At 43.9% G+C, this 21,295-nt stretch overlaps 1 protein-coding gene across 2 annotated transcripts; it reads right to left on the reverse strand.

Moving 5' to 3' along the window:
- Positions 1–261: 261 nt before the first annotated feature.
- Positions 262–20,851, reverse strand: LOC115178474 (collagen alpha-1(IX) chain). Of its 2 annotated transcripts, XM_029739678.1 has the most exons (32): positions 20,578–20,851; positions 19,857–19,931; positions 19,634–19,672; positions 19,481–19,543; positions 17,967–18,020; positions 17,704–17,739; positions 13,580–13,603; positions 13,417–13,470; positions 13,209–13,262; positions 12,900–12,932; positions 12,701–12,757; positions 12,515–12,568; positions 12,368–12,421; positions 12,146–12,199; positions 11,860–11,913; positions 11,668–11,721; positions 11,398–11,451; positions 11,151–11,204; positions 10,995–11,048; positions 10,838–10,882; positions 10,682–10,735; positions 10,481–10,534; positions 10,030–10,083; positions 5,405–5,476; positions 5,282–5,317; positions 4,985–5,029; positions 4,872–4,904; positions 4,326–4,472; positions 3,600–3,654; positions 3,272–3,460; positions 3,010–3,087; positions 262–1,754 (listed from the first exon to the last, which is right to left on the reverse strand). In XM_029739678.1, the coding sequence occupies exons 1-32, from the start codon at positions 20,650–20,652 to the stop codon at positions 1,549–1,551; spliced, it is 2,064 nt and encodes a 687-aa protein (XP_029595538.1). In that variant the 5' UTR covers positions 20,653–20,851; the 3' UTR covers positions 262–1,548. The 2 variants fall into 2 exon arrangements, with proteins under 2 accessions (XP_029595538.1, XP_029595539.1); XM_029739679.1 differs by lacking the exons at positions 17,704–17,739; positions 17,967–18,020; positions 19,481–19,543; ... (1 more) ...; positions 19,857–19,931; positions 20,578–20,851 and adding an exon at positions 13,775–13,848.
- Positions 20,852–21,295: the final 444 nt, after the last annotated feature.

The raw sequence follows: 21,295 nt of genomic DNA on the forward strand, positions 1-21,295 counted from the left end.
TGGCAGAGAAAGAGGCAGATTACATACTGTTTCATAGAAGATCACGAGAAACCAATTCAGCTAATGAAAGAAATATGCTAGAATATTTCCAAAAAACATGACTAACTACAAAAATAAGCTGTGAGCAGTCATGGTAGAAGTTTTCCCATGGTAAACAGCTTTAAAATGATAACGTAAGTTTAATTCATTTAGTGACACATAACTTGCCGTAATTAAGGTATACTTAGGTGCCTATGGTTTAAATGAGAAGCGTGGGCTCAATTACAGGAGAGTCATTTATTGATTCAACCCTCCCCTACCTCGTTACATGTCCCTCAAGGCATACTTAACAATAATCTTCTGCATAGTAAAACTACAGTCTAATGCACAAAGACAAATGGCATTTTCAGCAAATGAATGAAATACTTTTCTGTAGATATTTTGTTAAATGGCTGTTGGTAACACCCTAGATATGGTGACAGTCAAGCTTACAAGTGTCCCCTTGTGGATATATTTGTACCACAGGCCATCCAATGATTTGAGTCTAGAACTCTGCATGCCTTAGAAAATGTCTCTATAAGGCCCACTGGAGATGTGTTAAATTAGCCGAAAAACATGTTGCTGGATTTTCGTTGTAGTCTTTCATACAAAACATGCAAGACTTTATCAAAATGTGTTTATTTTCTCTTTTGTACAACCTTTGATGTCACCTCCGACTTTTATAATAAATAAGAATGGCATAAACAATTTCTACATATGTCTTCAAACAACACTGCCCTCCTAATTCTCTCATCACAAAAATAGTCATCATGACAAAGAAAATCCTACGTCAGGAAGATGATAAAGCATAGGGGTTGGTGAGTGTATATGCAACAAAGATACTCGCAAACAAATGAAAGTCATTGAACCAACAGTATTCCGGTAATTTGTATGTACAAATACATAAACATACAAAATTCAGTGAATTAAAAATGGTTGGCACATTGTCGCTTAAAGCACAGTTAGTCTGGTCTGTTTGGGTTTTAACCTGGTTCATATTTAACAAAAAACAAAGCCTACAGTATCCAATAATATCACAATTAGTTTGCCCAAAAAATGTAATGCTCTTTTTATTTTACAGTACAAAGATGGAAAAAGCTAGAGCTGAGGTAAAAAAAAAACATTGCTAAACTTTGTCAGAGGGATAGGGGTGTTCCAACAGCTAAGGAATACTGAAATGCATTTTAGAGGGGTGTAACAAAACAATAAAACAAAATTCAAACAAACAGTCAAAACACATCAAACAGAGTAATGTTTCTTCCACAGGGTTGGGGGTACATTTTCATCTCATTTCAATTTGAATTCATTCAAATCAGGAAGTTAACTGAAATTGCAATTCTATTCAATTTCCTACTTTTCAATGAGAAACATTTGAATTTCAGTTTACTTCCTGAATTGACTGAATTTAAATTGAATTGACCCCAACCCTGATCTTTCGTGGCGTGTTAGTTAGTTCCTCCATTAGTCTCTTAATAGTTCGGCCCCTGTGGCCCTTCAGTTCAGGGACCCGTCGGGTCTCTGACTCACATCTTATTCCTCATTTGGCCCTTTCATACCGGAATCTTTCGCAGATATCGGTGATGCCACCATAGGAAGGATGCACTGTGACGACTCGCAGTAGCCGTTGAGGCCAGGACGACCAGGAGACCCTGGAACGCCGGGAATACCGGGAACGCCACGTGGCCCTCTCACGCCGTCGCGGCCGTCTGTGCCATAGGCGGCTCTACCGTGATCACCTGTGGATAGAGTGGTCGGTTGAGACTTGTACATAAATGTGAAACTGCTAAATAGCTAGCTAGATATATTATAGCTGAGCATATAGAGACTTTGCGCATATTGGGATTCTCTGCCTCTAACCCTATTACAGGGGCTGAGTCACTGGCTTACTGGTGCTCTTCCATGCCGTCCCTAGGAGGGGTGTGTCACTTGAGTGGGTTGAGTCACTGACGTGGTCTTCCTGTCTGGGTTGGCGCCCCCCTTTGGGTTGTGCCGTGGCGGAGATCTTTGTGGGCTATACTCGACCTTGTCTCAGGATGGTAAGTTGGTGGTTGAAGATATTCTTCTAGTGGTGTGGGGGCTGTGCTTTGGCAAAGGGGGTGGGGTTATATCCTGCCTGTTTGGCCCTGTCTGGGGGTATCATCGGATGGGGACACAGTGTCTCCTGACCCCTCCTGTCTCAGCCTCCAGTATTTATGCTGCAGTAGTTTATGTGTCGGGGGGCTAGGGTCAGTCTGTTATATCTGGAGTATTTCTCCTGTCTTATCCGGTGTCCTGTGTGAATTTAAGTATGCTCTCTCTAATTCTCTCTTTCTCTCTTTCTTTCTCTCAGAGGACCTGAGCCCTAGGACCATGCCTCAGGACTACATGGCATGATGACTCCTTGCTGTCCCCAGTCCACCTGGCCGTGCTGCTGCTCCAGTTTCAACTGTTCTGCCTGCGGTTATGGAACCCTGACCTGTTCACCGGACGTGCTACCTGTCCCAGACCTGCTGTTTTCAACTCTCTAGAGACAGCAGGAGCGGTAGAGATACTCTCAATGATCAGCTATGAAAAGCAAACTGACATTTACTCTTGAGGTGCTGACTTGTTGCACCCTCGACAACTACTGTGATTATTATTATTTGACCATGCTGGTCATTTATGAACATTTGAACATCTTGGCCATGTTCTGTTATAATCTCCACCCGGCACAGCCAGAAGAGGACTGGCCACCCCTCATAGCCTGGTTCCTCTCTAGGTTTCTTCTTAGGTTTTGGCCTTTCTAGGGAGTTTTTCCTAGCCACCATGCTTCTACACCTGCATTGCTTGCTGTTTGGGGGTTTAGGCTGGGTTTCTGTACAGCACTTTGAGATATCAGCTGATTTAAGAAGGGCTATATAAATACATTTGATTTGATTTGATATTGAGTTAACACAGTGGTTATGGCTATATCCTTCATTATTATGGTGTGGGCGTGTAGCCTTACAATACTCTTGTGACTGGTATCTTTACCTGGCAGACCGGGTGCTCCAGGTGCTCCTTTATCCCCTCTCGCTGTGGGTCCTCTGTCTCCTCTGTCACCCGTGTCACCTACGCAGAACATATACATGGTTGTAGTGAACTTCACTTGTGATGGCACAAACAATCCTAATTATTCAAATGGGGATCATGACACTACTGCTACCAGCCTGCTTCAGCCAACTTGTCATTGTCTTAACAAACTAGGCCATAATATTACATTTAGGATATATTTCCACCATCTTTAGAGACCCACCTTTGGGCCCTTTGCGACCCAGTAGTCCTGGAGGTCCTTTGAGACCTGGCAGTCCTCTGGCCCCGTCCAGTCCTGGGTAGCCGTTCTCTCCGGAGGGGCCTGCAGGACCAGGGGGGCCAGGGGGACCTGGCAGTCCAGAGATGCCTGTCTCGGGCCTCCTCAGGCTGGCTGCTAGCTGGGCTAGCTGCTCTATGGCACAGGAAGGGAAAAGGATGGGGGTGGGGTCAATTCAATGAAACCTATGGACCTGCCTTATCAGATGTGATGGGTTCAGTAATGGTCAATATCAAATGGATAAGAGTTTGATATGAAAATGATCTTGACTTACCTTGCATTACCCTCATGCAAACTTGTGTGATGTGTGTATCGCTTGGTTTTTTCCCCTGGGAAAACAGGTTGTTGTTGAGAGAATTGTGGTGTTAACCGGTAACTAATGCTATTTATAGCTAGCTACACAGGCTTTTTTCGTGAAATGTCTTAGCCCAGGGACATACTTAAAGAGATTCTCTGGTACTTTTGCAAACTCTTTAGCCAGTAGTTCTGAATGTAGCGCTCATGAGCCAAAAGTGGTCCACGAAAATTGCCTACTATGTCACGTGTGCAGGTAGGTGCAACACGTCTCTCTCGCTCTGCTGTGTGTGCCTCTTGCTAGCTGTCACTCAAATGGCGAGGGGCCGAAGCTCATTGGCTAGAACTCGAATTGCTAGGGGGCTGGCCCACATGGGGGAATATCTAGGGAAAATGGTGCAGCACAGCTTCCAGAAAAACAGTCGCTTTCAAACGAGGGATTTCGTGACTAATTGAGGTAAGACAGTCATTCTCATAGATTATGCATGTATGAACTACACATTGACACATACAGCCCAAAACGGGAGGTTTAAAAAAGACTTAGTAGACGCCAAAGTTCGGGAGCATGTCTTTAACACAGGGCAAAGTCATCATGTGAATTGTCTCCTCCAGTCTACTCCATATGAGTGCAGTACTAAGAAACAGCTCTTTTTGACTCCTGCTCTGTTTCAGGCCCTCAGATCTGGTTAATTGTTAAAGGGCCTACCGCTGGCCCCTGTGTCCCTGGCAGTCCTGGCACCCCTCTGTCTCCCTGCATGCCACGTGGTCCTGGTTGGCCCGGCTTGCCCTCTGGGCCTGGAATGCCCCGGCCGCCCTCCGGCCCTTTGTTTCCAGTCTCTCCTGGTCTGCCTGTCTGAAAACAGCGACAGAGCGCGACACAATGGCATTCAGCATTCATTCAAAACAAAAGATAAAATTGGATTACACAGACTGGACCATTGGGAGGATAGACAATGCTGTCTGTCTAGGTCTAGGATCATGTGTTTCAGGCATGTAGTCCGACAGTGTGCAGGGCTTTCTTTTGGCATGGCGCAAAAACACTGTAAAGTGATTCAGTAATGAGAAATGATGATGCTCACGTGTACGTGACCTCTAGCATTAGACAGCTCTATGAAGCTGTGGCATCTAATCATGATGAGTCCTCCATGATTTTGGGACGAACAGGTATCACATTATGTGTACTGGACATAATTGGCCTAGTCCATGTCAACAGAGAGCTGTAGCAGTAAGCGATGCTATAAACTGGACTCACCGATCCTTTCTCTCCTGGCTCCCCTTCGTCACCCTATAGTAAAACAGAATCAGTACTCTTTCACTTTCAAACAAATGTTGGGCACAGCAACGTTTTTTTCTTTATTTACTCACAAAGTCCCCTCTGTCTCCCGCTGTGCCCTCTGAACCTGCTTCTCCCTAAATCAATGAGTAGAAATGTCTTTGTTAGAGAAAACACATGTCTTACAGTATCATTATCACATATCCATCCCAAGTAGGCCTTGGTGGGGCCTTCTGTACTCTTCTGATAGTTCCTAGTGCTTGATGTTACTCATTTGAATTCACTCCATTCATCTTCTTCCATCATTTGATGGCTACATAGAATATGGTCACCTCCCTTATGTAGGAATGTACTATTCGGTCGGTTGAGATGGTATTGATAGAACTTACTTGTTCTCCTTGAGCACCGGTCAAACCGACTGCACCCTGGAGAGATAGGAATAGGAAAATTATATTTTGCTTTTACACATGAATTTCTGCTTCTGCTTTTGTGGTACCTTTTCTATTCCTTACCCTGTCTCCATTCTGTCCAACCAGGCCGGCAGGGCCAGGCAAACCAAGAAGCCCGAGATCCCCTTTACCTCCCTGTAAAAAATAAATAAATATATATACACACACACTTCAAATACTCTAACACAGTGGATTGCCTGTGCAACACTCCAACGTCCCCCCTCACCTTCAGCTGACTACATTTGCACCAGAAAAAAAATTTTGCTGGGAAAAAAACGTATCTAAACGGGTAAGCTGGAAAAGGTATTGGGGGCACACTCCATGAGATGTTTTTGGAAGCGTGGGTATTGATTGTGGCGTACTCTCGGCCGACTGGTTTAAGGAATTCCTGGGAAACAGAGGGTTCTTTCAGGCTTTTTCAGCCTATTTTCCTGGCTCAAAACTCCTCTCTGAAGAAATACCCATGGGCCCATGGACCAGTGTAACAAGACTCCATTCATGCCCCCTCATCGGCAGATTACAGTATTACTGCAGTCTGGAGGCTTATAAAGGGCTGCCACTCTCAATATGAGAGAGCATACGGCTACACTTCCTTGGAGTGGGTTTGCTCTTAGGCACTGGCAGTCAGCTTGGTTGATCTGAATGGTTACTATTGTAACTATGCCCATGTTAAATGGTTTATGTATGGTACGATAGCGGATAATACAAAACATTAAGAACACCTTCCTAATATTGAGTTGCACCCCCTGTTTTGCCTTCAGAATAGCCTCAATGAATCTAGGGCATGGACTCTACAAGGTGTCGAAAGCGTTCCACAGGGACGCTGGCCCATGTTGACTCCAATGCTTCCCACAGTTGTGTCAAGTTGGCTGGATGTTCTTTGGATGGTGAACCATTGTTGATACACACGGGAAACTGTTGTGCGTGAAAAACTCACACCGGTGCGCCTGGCACTTATTACCATACCCTGGTCAAAGGCACTTAAATCTTGTCTTGCCCATTCACCCTCTGAATGTCACACATACACAATCCATGTCTCAAGTGTCTCAAGGCTTAAAAATCCTTCTTTAACCTGTCTCCTCCCCTTCATCTGCACTGATTGAAGTGGATTTTTGTTTACACTGATGTTATGTCATATATAAATAGCAAAAGATTGTTGATATGGATAGGTGCGGCTTGTGTTATTTGCACTCTGCGGTGTCCTAGTTCCAAGAAAGGTAGGGCAGGAAAGGCAGTGTAATGAAAATAACATATGAGGAAAGTAAGCATAAATAATTACATATCCAATTATATCAACATCATTTTAATGGCCACCCTAGTAAATGTTGAGAGACCAGCATCGACTTTGTTCTCGCCACACAGCGCATGATCCAAAAAAGGTCATTTATTTCATACTCTTTGTTTTCTTCTTCCTCCTCTTTCACACCATCTTCATCCTGTTCTTGTCTTCCTCTTCTTTCCCCACCACAGTATCATCATAATCCATCACATTGCAAACCACAAAATCCTGTTCTGTATTCTTGTCACGATTCCCACCGACGGTGGCGCCCCCTCCTGCTCGGGTGGCGCTCGGCGGTCGTCGTCACCGGTGTCCCTGGTACGCAGGGTGCTTGGGAGACTGCTGGAGCATGACCTATACGTTAAGGCTGAGAAATGTGTGTTTTCCAAACGAGCCGTTTCCTTCCTGGGTTATTGCATTTCCACCACAGGGGTGGTGATGGAGTGCGACCGCGTTAAGGCTGTGCGTAATTGGCCGACTCCAACCACGGTGAAGGAAGTGCAGCGGTTCTTAGGCTTTGCCAATTACTACCGGAGGTTTATCCGGGGTTTTGGCCAGGTAGCGGCTCCCATTACCTCACTGCTGAAGGGGGGGCCGGTGCGTTTGCGGTGGTCGACGGAGGCGGACGGAGCCTTCAAGAAGTTGAAGGTGCTGTTCACTGAAGCATCCGTGTTGGCGCACCCGGACCCGTCTCTAGCATTCATAGTGGAGGTGGACGCATCCAAGGCTGGGGTGGGTGCCGTGCTATCACATCGCTCGGGTACGCCATTGAAACTCCGCCGGTGCGCTTTCATTTCGAAGAAGCTCAGTTCGATGGAGCGTAACTATGATGTGGGGGACAGGGAGTTGCTAGCGGTGGTAAAAGCCTTGAGGGTGTGGCGACACTTGCTTGAGGGGGCTAAGCACCCCTTTTTCATCTGGACCGACCATCGAAATCTGGAGTACATCCGGGCAGCTAGGAGACTGAATCCGCGTCAGGCAAGGTGGGCCATGTTCTTCGCCCGGTTTAGGTTTACGATCTCCTATAGACCAGGCTCCCTGAACATGAGGGCCGACGCGCTGTCCCGTCTTTATGACACGGAGGACCGGCCCATTGATCCAACTCCCATCATTCCAGCGTCTAGGCTGGTGGCACCGGTGGTATGAGAGGTGGACGCGGACATCGAGCGGGCATTAGTATTGGAACCTGCGCCTTCACAGTGTCCCGTGGGTCGCATGTACATGCCGCTCGGTGTTCGTGATCAATTGATTCGGTGGACGCACACGCTACCCACTTCAGGTCATCCTGGTGTGGCGAGGACAGTGCGGAGTCTCAGGGGGAAGTACTGGTGGCCCACCTTGGCTAAGGACGTGAGGTTCTATGTCTCTTCCTGTTTGGTGTGCGCCCAGAGTAAGGCTCCTAGGCATCTCCCGAGAGGGAAGTTACAGCCCCTCCCCGTTCTGCAACGGCCATGGTCGCACCTGTCTGTAGACTTCTTGACAGATCTTCCCCCGTCTCAGGGGAACACTACGATTCTGGTGGTTGTGGATCGGTTTTCAAAGTCCTGCCGTCTCCTCCCATTGCCCGGTCTCCCTACGGCCTTGCAGACTGCGGAGGCCCTATTTACCCACGTCTTCCGGCACTACGGAGTGCCGGAGGACATTGTCTCTGATCGAGGTTCCCAGTTCACATCCAGGGTCTGGAAAGCATTTATGGAGCGGCTGGGGTTCTCGGTCAGTTTGACCTCCGGTTATCACCCCGAGAGTAATGGGCAGGCGGAGAGGGTGAACCAGGAGGTGGGCAGGTTTCTGAGGTCGTATTGCCAGGACCGGCCAGGGGAGTGGGCGAGGTACATTCCTTGGGCGGAGTTAGCCCAGAACTCACTTCGTCACTCCTCTACTAACATGTCACCCTTTCAGTGTGTTTTGGGTTACCAGCCGGTCCTGGCACCATGGCACCAGAGCCAGACCGAGGCTCCTGCGGTGGAGGACTGGGTACAGCGCTCCAAGGAGACCTGGAGAGCCGTCCAGGAATCCCTGAAGGAGGCCAGTGGACGGCAGAAGAGGAGTGCTGACCGCCACCACAGTGAGGCACCCGTGTTCGTACTGGGGGACAGGGTCTGGGTCTCGACCCGGAACCTGCCCCTCCGCGTGCCCTGCCGGAAGCTGGGGCCGCAGTGTGTGGGGCCCTTTAAAGTCCCGAGGAGGATAAACGAGGTGTGTTATCAGTTACAACTCCCTTCCTATTACCGCATTAACCCCTCGTTTCATGTGTCTCTCCTCAGGCCGGTGGTAGCTGGTCCCCTGCAGGAAGATGAGGTGCCGGAGGTCCCTCCACCCCCTTTGGACATCGGGGGGCCCCCGGCGTACAGCATACGGGCCATTCTGGACTCGAGACGCCGGGTGAGGGGCCTGCAGTACCTCGTGGACTGGGAGGGGTACGGCCCGGAGGAGAGGTGCTAGGTGCCGGCGGAGGACGTCTTGGACCCATCCATGTTGAGGGATTTCCCTCGCCTCCGTCCGGATCGCCCTGCGCCTCGCCCTCCGGGTCGTCCTCGAGGCCGGTGTCGGCGCTCTGCAGGAGCCGCGCGTCAGGAGGGGGGTACTGTCACGATTCCCACCGACAGTGGCGCCCCCTCCTGCTCGGGTGGCGCTCGGCGGTCGTTGTCACCGGCCTATTAGCTGCCACTGATTCCCTTTTTTGTTTTCCCCCCTTCTGTGATTATTTGCACCTGTTCGTAGTGGGGGTGATTAGTGGGGCTATAATTATTAGCTGGTCCGCCTTCTCATTGCGGGATTGTCATTCCTGTTTGTGTGCTTGTGTTTACGCTTGTGCGTTAGTTTTGCGCCGCATGTGTTTTCCCCTGTGTTTGGGGCACTTTGTTTTGTGTGCGCGCTATTCGCTGTTTGTGGTGGCTTGTGTGTGTTCGCCTCTTGACCCATTAAAAAGCCACTACCCTGTGCTCGCTGCTTCCTGCGTTTTGATTCCTCACCCACGACGCCCGAGCCTTACAATTCTGAATTGAACTGGCTTAACTCTGATATTTCCTTGTCTGCATCTTACCTTACCAATCCTTGCATTTTCTCACAACAAAGTTTGATGACTGGAGCACCACAGGGTTCTGTGCTTGGTCACTTGGTCATCACTTCCCATGGCTTTTCCCATCATTCTTGTGCCGAAGATGCTCAACTCCCTCTTTTCTTCCACCTGTTTACTACCCAGGTAACAGATTTCCCCAGCATCTTAGCCTTAGCCTAGACCAAGTTCATTGGTCAGTTTGATAATCATGATTCATTCCGTGGTAATTGTATGGATGTTTGCGACAAATTGTCAAATGCTTTATTCATTGTGGTTCATGATACATATAATGGGCTTGTTTTGGAGCTATGAGTATGTCAGTTATATTGGTCTGTTGGGCTGTTGACTTACCCTGGGTCCAGGTGCCCCTGCAGGTCCGTCTGGGCCACGCACTCCTCTTTCACCCTACAGTGAAATAAGAGAAGAATAGTAGGGAGTTATAGAGCAGAAATTGTGACGCAATCACAGATTTCTTATAGTCTAGTGGTCCAAGACCTTCCCAAATGAATCACATGAAGTTCTGAGCTTGTTGAACAATGCTTATAGTACAATAGAGCAAAGGTTGTGCGTGGCAATAGAGTTCAAATGCTTTGTGCTGATCTTGTTTATTCTATTGTTCAGTTATTTAGCTCACACCTTTATCCCTAATTCCCTAACCCTAAAAGGGTTGCTAAATCACACAGTTCCAAATGATTTATTCAAACTGCTGAAGTTCATACGAGACCTTGAAAAGAGTAATCCAACTTGATAGTGTTTTATGGCTTTCTCACAGTGAATCACATATACTTTAAAACATACTCACTGGTCCACCTCTTGCTCCGACAGGTCCCACCTCTCCCTGCTCGCCACGTTCCCCCTGTAAACAAAGCAAGTCACCATGAGATCTCTCATGCTACTGGTTCAAGTATGAAAGGGATTTATGTATACTGTGTCAAAGTATTTTGTTTCATCACTGTCAATTCATGTGATTTAATGTTCATCATTAGACTTTCTCTTGACTTACTGATTTCCCAGGAGACCCCATTAGTCCTACAGAACCGGGGTGGCCAGAGTTACCCTAGTAACAAAGAGAGGAAAACATAAGGTTCCCTACAATAGAGATTCGTATAATGTATGGTCAATAACTGTTTTTATTCATACATTGAAAATATTCCCCTACCATCTCGCCACTTTGTCCTTTTGGACCATAAGCGCCTGGCAAACCCTATGGCGAGAATCACATCAAAACAAATGAACAACCAAACAAACACGAACAAATACAAATGTAGAATGGATATGATGAATCAGAGATGCTAGGGGTCAGAGGTCACACTTACAGGGAGTCCTTGGAGCCCAGCATCACCTGGACTGCCAACTTTCCCAGTAATACCCTTAAAATTATAGAAAAATAAGAACAGCATGTCAATCTTACTTATTTCCTGTATGTACATCCTCATTTAGCCTATGTCTTTGAACAGCAGTTTGAGCTGTACCTTAGACGCTGGCAATCCGGGAATTCCTTCACGTCCATCGGGCCCAGCTAGACCCTGTCCATGGGAGAAAAAACAGGGAAGTTGAGCGTTAAAAAAGAAGATTCGCTTCATGGCATCTGTATTGAGTCAGCTGTATGGAGTCCATGAACATAAGCTCATGCTGTGTGTAACGTCATAGATGTCATAGATGAGATGTTAGTCGATAATAAATCTGATTTGGTAAGGCTGTGGTGTGTACAATACTTACAGGCTCCCCTTTTCCCCCTGGAAGGCCCCTTATTCCTTGTGGCCCTCGGGCCCCCTGCAAAACAACACACAGTGAGTAAAAGTCTTTATATTGTACATTATTTGATAGATAGCGTGCACCTGTATGAATTGGCGGCAGGTTTTTGCTTTTGAAAGTGAATGACCATGTGTTCTGTTGTTCTGCAGTGATAATATAACAGTAATAATAATAATAATGATGATATAACAGTGATAATATATTTGTATGATGGTGTGATGTTTTAGTACTTACTTGACCACCGTTTGGTCCAGTCTCGCCCACTAATCCTCTTTGGCCCACGTCACCCTAAAAAAGAAAAACACATTTCTTAAACCAAAATAGTAGAAAATAAGTTGAGATGTTACTGTAATGTGAGTGGTGGCAAAGAGGTCATGGTGAAAAAGAGGTGAATGTCACGGTGTTAAAAATAAGACAGGCACTTACTGAGCCACCCTGAATTCCCTGGGGACCGAGATCTCCAAACGCTCCACGTGGTCCCTGTTATCAAACACATTTCAGATGTCAAATATATATATTTTTAATGCATTTACTAGTGTGCTCAAACATAAGTTGTGGGATGTTGAGGTTTGGCAGTGCTGAAACAGGCCAAGCTGAAGTCATTTTTACAGCAATATTGCACCCGCTGAGGATGGCAGTAATATACAGTACATAGCTCATCTTGGGCATTCATCCTATGATGTCAAGCAATGTGTGACCTCATGACCCTTACCCTGTCACCTTTGAGGCCCATCATGCCTGTTATTCCCCTGGGTCCCCCTTGGCCCTAAAATCACTCAGCAGAGAGAGAATAGTGTGAGAGAGAGATATAGAGATATAGAAAGAGAGAGAGGAAGAAGCCATTTTCAATTAAAAAAAGACGTCTCATAGCCACATTGTGAATGGCACATTCATATTGATACAGATTTGTGAGAGAAATATTCAAATATTTTACTGGTAGTCCTTGAGCTCCCATCTCGCCCTCTCCTGCCTGGTCTCCTTCTTCTCCCTGTAGAAAACAACAAACAAATATCACAATCATTATTATTGACCTTATTGTATTTGTTGATATTCTATCTGGATAAAAAGGGGGAGAGGTTACCTTGTGTCCTTGCTTTCCAGGCTCACCAGACTCTCCTTTTACCCCTTTGTGGCCCTAAAGAGAAACCATATAATGTTACAGCTAAGTGCAAGCTAGTTTCACTGGCAAGATACAGCATCAACCTCTATAGTATATTAGTATCAACGACCAACCGTAGTATAGTATAAGTATTTGTTATATAGTCACCTTCATGCCTGGGAGGCCAGAATATCCGTTAAGACCAGAAGGACAGGCATTGGGACACTGAAAAACACAAGTAAAGCCTATTTGAGGTCATCTAAGTGCCCTGCCACAGGGGGGCTCTGCTGAAAAGTTCCCCATCATCAGCATCAGGGTACACATGCATAGCTGTGGTGCCCTTAAAGGAAACTTGTGAACGCCTTACCAGGTCTTCCCCCTTATACACGCCAGGAAGACCCTGGGGAGAAAAAGAGAAAAACACAATTTTAATGACATTTCTGTCTTTGAAGTTATTGTCGGCGAAACTGGGGCTGGTTGTCATACAGGCTGGTTGTTGCAGTGCTCTTAAAAATGTACAGGATGCTGTAAATTGGCTGTCTCCCCTTTGATACTTTTCATGGCACACAGAACTATGCAGCTATTACATCACATGGGACTCACATGGGTTTTCAACTGTACTAAGTATGACAACACTAATATGGAACTAAATGATCATGAAAATAAATATATTTACCCTGGGCCCTGCAGGTCCGGGAAGCCCCACTGGCCCCCTCCTTCCCAGTGATCCCTATAAATAATAATAATACGTTTACAAGTAAATGAATGCAATAATTTAACAAGTTAGAAGTATTGACTGCAATATAATAAGATATTGAAAAAGTTGGAAGTCCTGTGTCTCTAGCCATCATTTTCTAAATGTTAAAAAAGCAGTCAGTACTCACTGGGGTTCCGACTTTGCCAAGCTCGCCCACCAACCCTTGTGGACCAGCTGCTCCCTGTCAGCAAAACAAAATGGACATGACACAGTACTAATGTACTGTATTCTCTTGTATTTAAATACATTCTTCCTTATTCAGGTGTGGGACCAATAGTAAAAGTACTCACATCAGGCCCATCAGGTCCCTCGCCCTGTGGGAGACAAGAGAGAATTCATGGAGAGGCTTGAAGGTGTAAAATTGAGGTAAAGTTGCATTTCTCTGTATCAACAAGTTAATCAATGCAGTAACAAGGGTACAGTAATAAAAGGCACAATTTTAAACAATGCCATTTCAATAAATCAGTCCTTATAGTATGTCATACCCTTATAATTGTCATATCCTAGGTCGGCGTATTCATTTCATATATGATTTCAGATCAAATCATGGGTGTGTGTCACGACTTCCGCCGAAGTCGGTTCCTCTCCTTGTTCGGGCGGCGCTCCGCGGTCGACGTCACCGGTCTTCTAGCCATCACCGATCCACTTTTAATGTTCCATTGGTTTTGTCTTTGTTTCCCACACACCTGGTTTTCATTTCCCAATTACTGGTCATGTATTTAACCCTCTGTTTCCCACATGTCTTTGTGTGTGATTGTTTATTGTTCAGATCGGTACGTTTCCGGCTGGATTTTTCCGGGTGCTGTTTTCACCCATGCTTTGTGGCAACCGTTATTGTTCGCACATTGGTATGTTTACTGTGTGCTATTTCTTAAGTAAAGTGCGTTGTTCACTCATCTCTGCTCTCCTGCGCCTGACTTCATGCACCAGCTACACCCACCGCCTGACAGTGTGTTGAGTTCAGAACATCTCAGAATTTTGCAAATACCAGCATACAACTGTTCATCCCCGTGCTCCGAGGTTTTCACTTGCACCTCTCTGGTGTCATTTGTCAACAAACAAGACAGCAAGCATTGCGATATCTTCAGCAGTTGTTGTTTATGGTAAGAAAAGAATACACATTGTTGATAGAAAATGTATTCTGTTCATCTTCCTTTTGATTTAGAAAGTGAAAGCAGCTCAAGATATACTTTTTATGGGCAAAAATTTGCTAAACAATCACAAGCATTCTAATGATCTCCATGTTTGATAATATTTCCCAAAACGTGAATGCACCCAACTCGTATTTATAAATCCACAACTGGTAATTACCACCTTCCCACTTGGTTATGAACACAGCATTAGACAATTTTATGTGTGTGTCCTATCGTTATATGGTCCTTGAGAGGGAGTAGCCTATTCCAGACGTCCAGTCATTTCAGTGGATGGGTAAGACAAGTCCTTGGAGGGGATGGTCCCATCCTTATGGTAGTATAATAATCCACGGAAACAAGTGAGGTCGATCCCTTTCCAGATTATGTTTGGTCATTTCCGCAAGATTACCATAGAAGCTACAGTTGAAGTCGAAAGTTTACATACACTTAGGTTGGAGTCATTAAAACTTGTTTTTCAACCACTCCACAAATTTTAACAAACTATAGTTTGGCAAGTCAGGTAGGACATCTACTTTGTGCATGGCATAAGTCATTCTTTCAACAGTTGTTTACAGACAGATTATTTCACTTATAATTCACTGTATCACAATTCCTGTGGGTCAGAAGTTTACATACACAAAGTTGACTGTGCCTTTAAACAGCTTGGAAAATTCCAGAAAATGATGTCATGGCTTTAGAAGCTTTTGATAGGCTAATTGACATATTTTGAGTCAATTGGAGGTGTACCTGTGGATGTATTTCAAGGCATACCTTCAAACTCAGTGCCTCCTTGCTTGACATCATGGTAAAATCAAAAGAAAGCCAAGACCTCAGAAAAAAAATTGTAGACCTATAACAAGTCCTATATCGACATAACCTGAAAGGCCACTCTGCAAGGAAGAAGCCACTGCTCCAAAACTGCCATAAAAAAGCCAGACTATGGTTTGCAACTGCACATGGGGACAAAGATCACACTTTTTGGAGAAATGTCCTCTGGTCTGATGAAACAAAAATAGGACTGTTTGGCCATAATGACCATTGTTATGTTTGGAGGAAAAAGGGGGACACCATCCCAACCGTGAAGCACGGGGGTGGCAGCATCATGTTGTGGGGGTGCTTTACTGCAGGAGGGACTGGTGCACTTCACAAAATAGATGGCGTCATGACGAAGAAAAAGTATGTGGATATATTGAAGCAACATCTCAAGACATCAGTCAGGAAGTTAAAGCTTGGTCGCAAATGGGTCTTCCAAATGGACAATGACCCCAAGCATACTTCCAAAGTTGTGGCAAAATGGCTTAACCTCTCTAGGGGGTGTGGGCACCTGGCCAACATCCAGTGAAATTGCAGAGCGCCAAATTCAAAAACAGAAATACTCATTATAAAAATTAATGAAACATACAAGTGTTATACATCGGTTTAAAGATTAACTTCTTGTTAATCCAACCACGGTGTCAGATTACAAAAATACTTTACGGCGAAAGCAAACCATGCAATTATCTGAGAACAGCGCCCAGCAGACAAATCATTAAAAATAGTAACCAGCCAAGTAGACGAGTAACAAAAGTCAGAAATAGCGATAAAATTAATCACTTACCTTTGATGATCTTCATATGGTTACACTCACAAAACTCCCAGTTACCCAATAAATGTTACTTTTGTTCGATCAAGGCCCTCTTTATATCCAAAAACCTCTGTTTGGTTAGCGCGTTTTGTTCAGTAAAACACTGTTTCAAACAACATCCGGTGAAATTGCAGAGCTTGAAACTCAACAAAACAGAAATTCTCATAATAAACATACATAAAAGATACAAATGTTATACACCAGCTTAAAGATAAACTTCTTGTTAATCCAACCACTGTGTCAGATTTCAAAACGGCTTTACGGCGAAAGCAAACCATGCGATTATCTGAGAACATCGCCCAGCAGACAAATCATTAAAAACAGTAACCAGCCAAGTAGACGAGTAGCAAAAGTCCGAAATAGCGATAAAACGAATCACTTACCTTTGATGATCTTCATATGGTTGCACACCGAAGACTCCATGTTACACAATAACTGTTTGTTTTGTTCGATAAAGTCCCTCTTTATATTCAAAAACCTCAGTTTTGTTCAGTAATACATTGGAACAAAGCGCGGTCACAGCAGACAGACGGAAAATCTAAAAAGTACCATAAAGGTTCGTAGAAACATGTCAAACGATGTTTATAATCAATCCTCAGGTTGTTTTTGTCATAAATAATCGATCATATTTCAACCGGACAATAACGTTGTCAATAGAAAAGATAAACAAGAAAGGCACGTGCCCGGTCATGCGCTGAACTCAGGTCTGGAAATGTCCACTCATTGAATGTGCTGTTTCTCCCTCATTTTTCAGAGTAAAAGCCTGAAACAATGCCTAAAGACTGGCCACATGTTGTGGAAGCCAGAGATCGTGAACTGCGTCATAAGTCTTCGTATGGTGGATAGGCTTTCAATGGAAAAGAGACATTTCAAAATAATAGCACTTCCTGGATGGATTTTCCACAGGTTTTCACCTGCCATATCAGTTCTGTTATACTCACTGACATTATTTTAACAATTTTGGAAACTTTAGAGTGTTTCCTATCCAAATCTGCAAATTATATGCATATCCTAGCTTCTGGACCTGAGTAGCAGGCAGTTTACTTTGGGCACGCTTTTCATCCAAAATTCCGAATGCTGCCCCCTACCCTAGTGAGGTTGACAACAAAGTCAAGATATTGGAGTGGCCATCACAAAGCTCTGACCTCAATCCCATAGAAAATTTGTGGGCAGAACTGAAAAATCGTGTGCGAGCAAGGAGGCCTACAAACCTGACTCAGTTACACCAGCTCTGTCAAGAGGAATGTGCCAAAATTCACCCAACTTATTGTGGGAAGCTTGTGGAAGGCTACCTGAAACGTTTGACCCAAGTTAAACAATTTAAATGCAATGCTACCAAATACTAATCGAGTGTATGTAAACTTCTGACCCACTGGGAATGTGATGAAAGAAATAAGAGATGAAATAAATAATTATCTCTACTATTATTCTGACATTTCACATTCTTAAAATAAAGTGGTGATCCTAACTGACCTAAAACAGGGAATTTTGACTAGGATTAAATGTCAGGAATTGTGAAAAACTGAGTTTAAATGTATTTGGCTAAGGGGTATGTAAACCTCCGACTTCAACTGTATGTCATAATGGACAATATCCCTATTACATCCCTATTATACATTCATTCTGTTAACACATTTAGTTAACCATGCTTACTTACAATCTCCCCGATTTCCCCAGCCTCTCCGGGTTCACCCTGATAGAGAAGCACACAATATGGTTGGTGATGACAATAACATGGCAGCGAAACAATCTCAACCTTTCATTGCTTTGGAGCATACTGATATTTTCTCATTCATACTCTTCTGACCAGCCTCCACACACTGAGTACTGAGAGTGTATATGCATTATATTTCGGCAATACAGATATTAGACAGATGGGAAGGTTATGGATACATTTGATTTCAAATAAAGAAAACATACTTTTGGTCCAGGAGGCCCATCTGTGCCGAGATCTCCAACAGGTCCAGTGGCACCCTATAGAGAAAACAAAGCTTATATCAACCACACAGAAATATGAATGTCCATGAGTAAACTATATACAACGTCAATATGTGTCTTATACCCTCCAGTGACAGAAGTAATTTCATGCTCGTTACCCATTCTTGTGTGATATTTTATATTTTGTTCTTTACAAGTATTCAATGGGACTCCTGGGAAATTATAAAAGGACATGATTGTGAAAATATTCATTAGAAACAATCCACCCATTCTTCAATTTCTGAAATAAATTGATTTCAAATAGAACTGTTCCAACACTGAGTTGCTGACACAGTACTCTCTGAGATCACCATTAGTAACAGGGTTGCCTTACTTCCAAGGCAATATTACTGTAAATCTGATTTCCATAATAAAATGTGCGTTTGATAAACACAAAGGAAGGTTTGTAATCCAAATTATGGAAGGCATCTCAATTGAGACGACTCTTATATTCTGAGTTTGTATCTTGAAGATAATATATTACACAGCATGTGATCAATGTTCTAACTAAACAATGTACTAACTATACCATTGCATATTTAGTCTACATTAAAGTACATTTCATCATTGACATTTCATGGATTACATGTTTCCTGTACAGTAATTTAGCAATTATAAGACTAAAATGGGGTGTGTCTTCTCTCACACTGTTTAGCCCCTCCCCTCTTCCACCAGCTACATAAACCATAGGAGGTCACTTAACTAGGCTAACTAGTCCTCCGCCAAGCTTGAATCAATGGATTGAAAAGAGAAGACGCTCTGAACTATCCTCTCAAGATCAAGAAACTACTACCACTCTCTAACTAGTCAATAGCTTTGGCAGGCAACAAACAACAGAAATCAGGAATCATTCAAATCAGGAACAGAAAAAATGGATTATAGTTCACTACTTGAAGTCAGTGTTATCAAGGTATTTGCTATTCCTAAAAATATGATCACTATTCACGAAACAAAAGAGAATAGAGAGCTAGCCAGCCAAAATTAGTGCATACCTCAACACACCTGGTCACTACCTACTCTGCCAGACACTGTATTCAGCATTATCGCCCAAACGGACAGCACACACATTGTGGCCCTTCTGTTCCACCTTTCCCAGCATACAGTTCTTTCCTGTCAGCCATCACTGGGCGGCTGAAACCCCTGCACCCCCCGACTCACACAAAAGGACCTCTGTTTCTCTGTTTCAGTCAGGAAGCTATTTGAAGCGTTCTCCTCCTCTCTTCTCTAAATACCCAGGTTGATGTATCCTACTGACCCCCCCCCCTCTCCAAACCTTTTGCTCAGGAGCCAATATAAACGACTGACACAGCAGTAGAACCACAGCCCCTTGAGCTTCAGAAGTTACAGATGTTCAATAGACTCAATGAAGTATGTTATCTGATTTTGCACTAAGCTTTCCTGTTTGGGGAGTATGAATAATAAACTGGTTGTAAATGTGTGTATTCTGTGTAATTTACGTCTGCCCCTGGTAGGCCGGGTGTTCCGGGAGTTCCTGGTTTGCCGTCTTCCCCATCAGGGCCCTGGGAACAGAGTGACCATTTCAATACCATGCTAAAATGTATCAACCATTTATTGGTAGATTATGGCAAAGGAAATGATAGTCCACTCACAGGGCTGCCTTCTATGAAGTTATCGTCCCCTCTGTCTCCCTGAAATTAAATAGAAAAAGGAATGTTTATTTAATAACCATGTAAAAATCCACATTAGGTTTAAAATGATAGAATAACACAATTAATTTTGGTCTATACCAGGTGAGGTGCTGTACAAAAGATGAGTCTAAAGCCTGAAATGACACAAATAAACAATAAAATATGAAATCAAAAGATATCTCACATCAATGCCGTCAACTCCAGGCACTCCTGCTATTCCAGGGGGTCCTGCGGGGCCTCTGGGACCGACCGGGCCCCTCTGTGGATAAATACACAATACATAAATACACAAAATGAAATGTAGCTCCAAATCATGGCTGCTGGCGGTGAGTTGGTGACCTCACACAAAAAGATCCATTGTGTGAAATCAGTCATTTTGTGGGAAGAAAGGTCAAGAAAAGAAAACCACAAGCCTTTATCCACTATACAAGGGACCGCTCTTTAAGTAATTGCATATGTTGAGAATATTTTTGTTGAGATTCCAACCTATTGGTTCCATATGTCAGCATAGGTAGTTATTTGTCCTACACACACCTCTAAATCATGAAACTATCCAATTTGTAAGTCGCTCTGGATAAGAGCGTCTGCTAAATGACGTAAATGTAAATATTTACAAAATAAAGAAATAGTCCACTAATAAATAAGTATATTATGGTAGGTCTAATGTATATGTAAACTATATGGTTCAACGAACCTGTAAATGCATAGGTGTTTCAAATCATTTGGGAGTCTGAGCATCCCAGCCTATCCCATCCATGGGAAATTCCATCCCAATAACACAGGACAATATAATATCAAGAAAAGCAGTCAAACATGCCTGTCATACAAACCAGTCATACATTGTGGCTGGCAAAAAAATCTATGTGAACCACTTGAGAAGAAAATAACCGTACTTTGTGACTTACCTGAGCGGAGCAAATAAGGACGATTTGCAATAAAATCACCAGCAATGACTCCCGATATATCCTGGCGCGAGCCATGGTCTTCCCAAAGACAAGGAATACGCAAACAGTCCCTTTTCCCAGATTAGTTGGGATTTACGAACCACCTGTCAATATTCCCCAACTGAACCCCACAGTAGACTGAAAGGTACCATGTACTATTAAAATGTATGTTTATTCATGATGGACTGGAGAGCTGGAAAGTGGTTGGAGGAGGGATGGAAGGTGCGCACAAGGCGAGGGTTTCTCTGTGAGACAAGGGTGGGATGTTCTCTCAAGATGTATAAATACCTGCAACTTTCGCTGACTTGTAGTTTGTCAACTAAACGCTTGTATTCCAACAGTTTATTTCATATTGTATAAATAACAAAAACAACCTTTTCCCAAATAGCACAGGATAAAACCTAGCCTGCTTCTGCACAGGTATAACATACAGCATAAATGATGTTGCAATCATCAATGCAATATTTCTTCAACATAGAGTTTGTAAATGATAGAGCAAAATGAATTTAAATTTGTCAGCCTGATTTGATTTAGACATTGTTGGCGGCCTACAATAAATAAACGTGAGTGAGATCTATTATTCAACAAACACATATCCCACTGATTACATTGTCGATTTTGATTGACTTGCTTTAATGCTTATTTTTATATAGCCATTTCATAGAAAGAAATACAGTAG

The sequence above is a fragment of the Salmo trutta genome, chromosome 38 (assembly GCF_901001165.1).
Source record: "Salmo trutta chromosome 38, fSalTru1.1, whole genome shotgun sequence".
Classification (NCBI taxonomy): Eukaryota; Metazoa; Chordata; class Actinopteri; order Salmoniformes; family Salmonidae; genus Salmo; species Salmo trutta.

What these genes read in the sequence shown, in the direction of transcription:
- LOC115178474 (XM_029739678.1), bottom strand. Translation starts at nt 20,652, where the DNA reads ATGGCTCGCGCCAGGATATATCGGGAGTCATTGCTGGTGATTTTATTG. An exon ending in ACTTCATAGAAGGCAGCCCT is followed by an intron (nt 19,544 to 19,633) that starts GTGAGTGGACTA and finishes CTCTGTTCCCAG; the next exon opens with GGCCCTGATGGGGAAGACGG. An exon ending in CTGGGGAAATCGGGGAGATT is followed by an intron (nt 13,604 to 17,703) that starts GTAAGTAAGCAT and finishes TGTCTCCCACAG; the next exon opens with GGCGAGGGACCTGATGGGCC.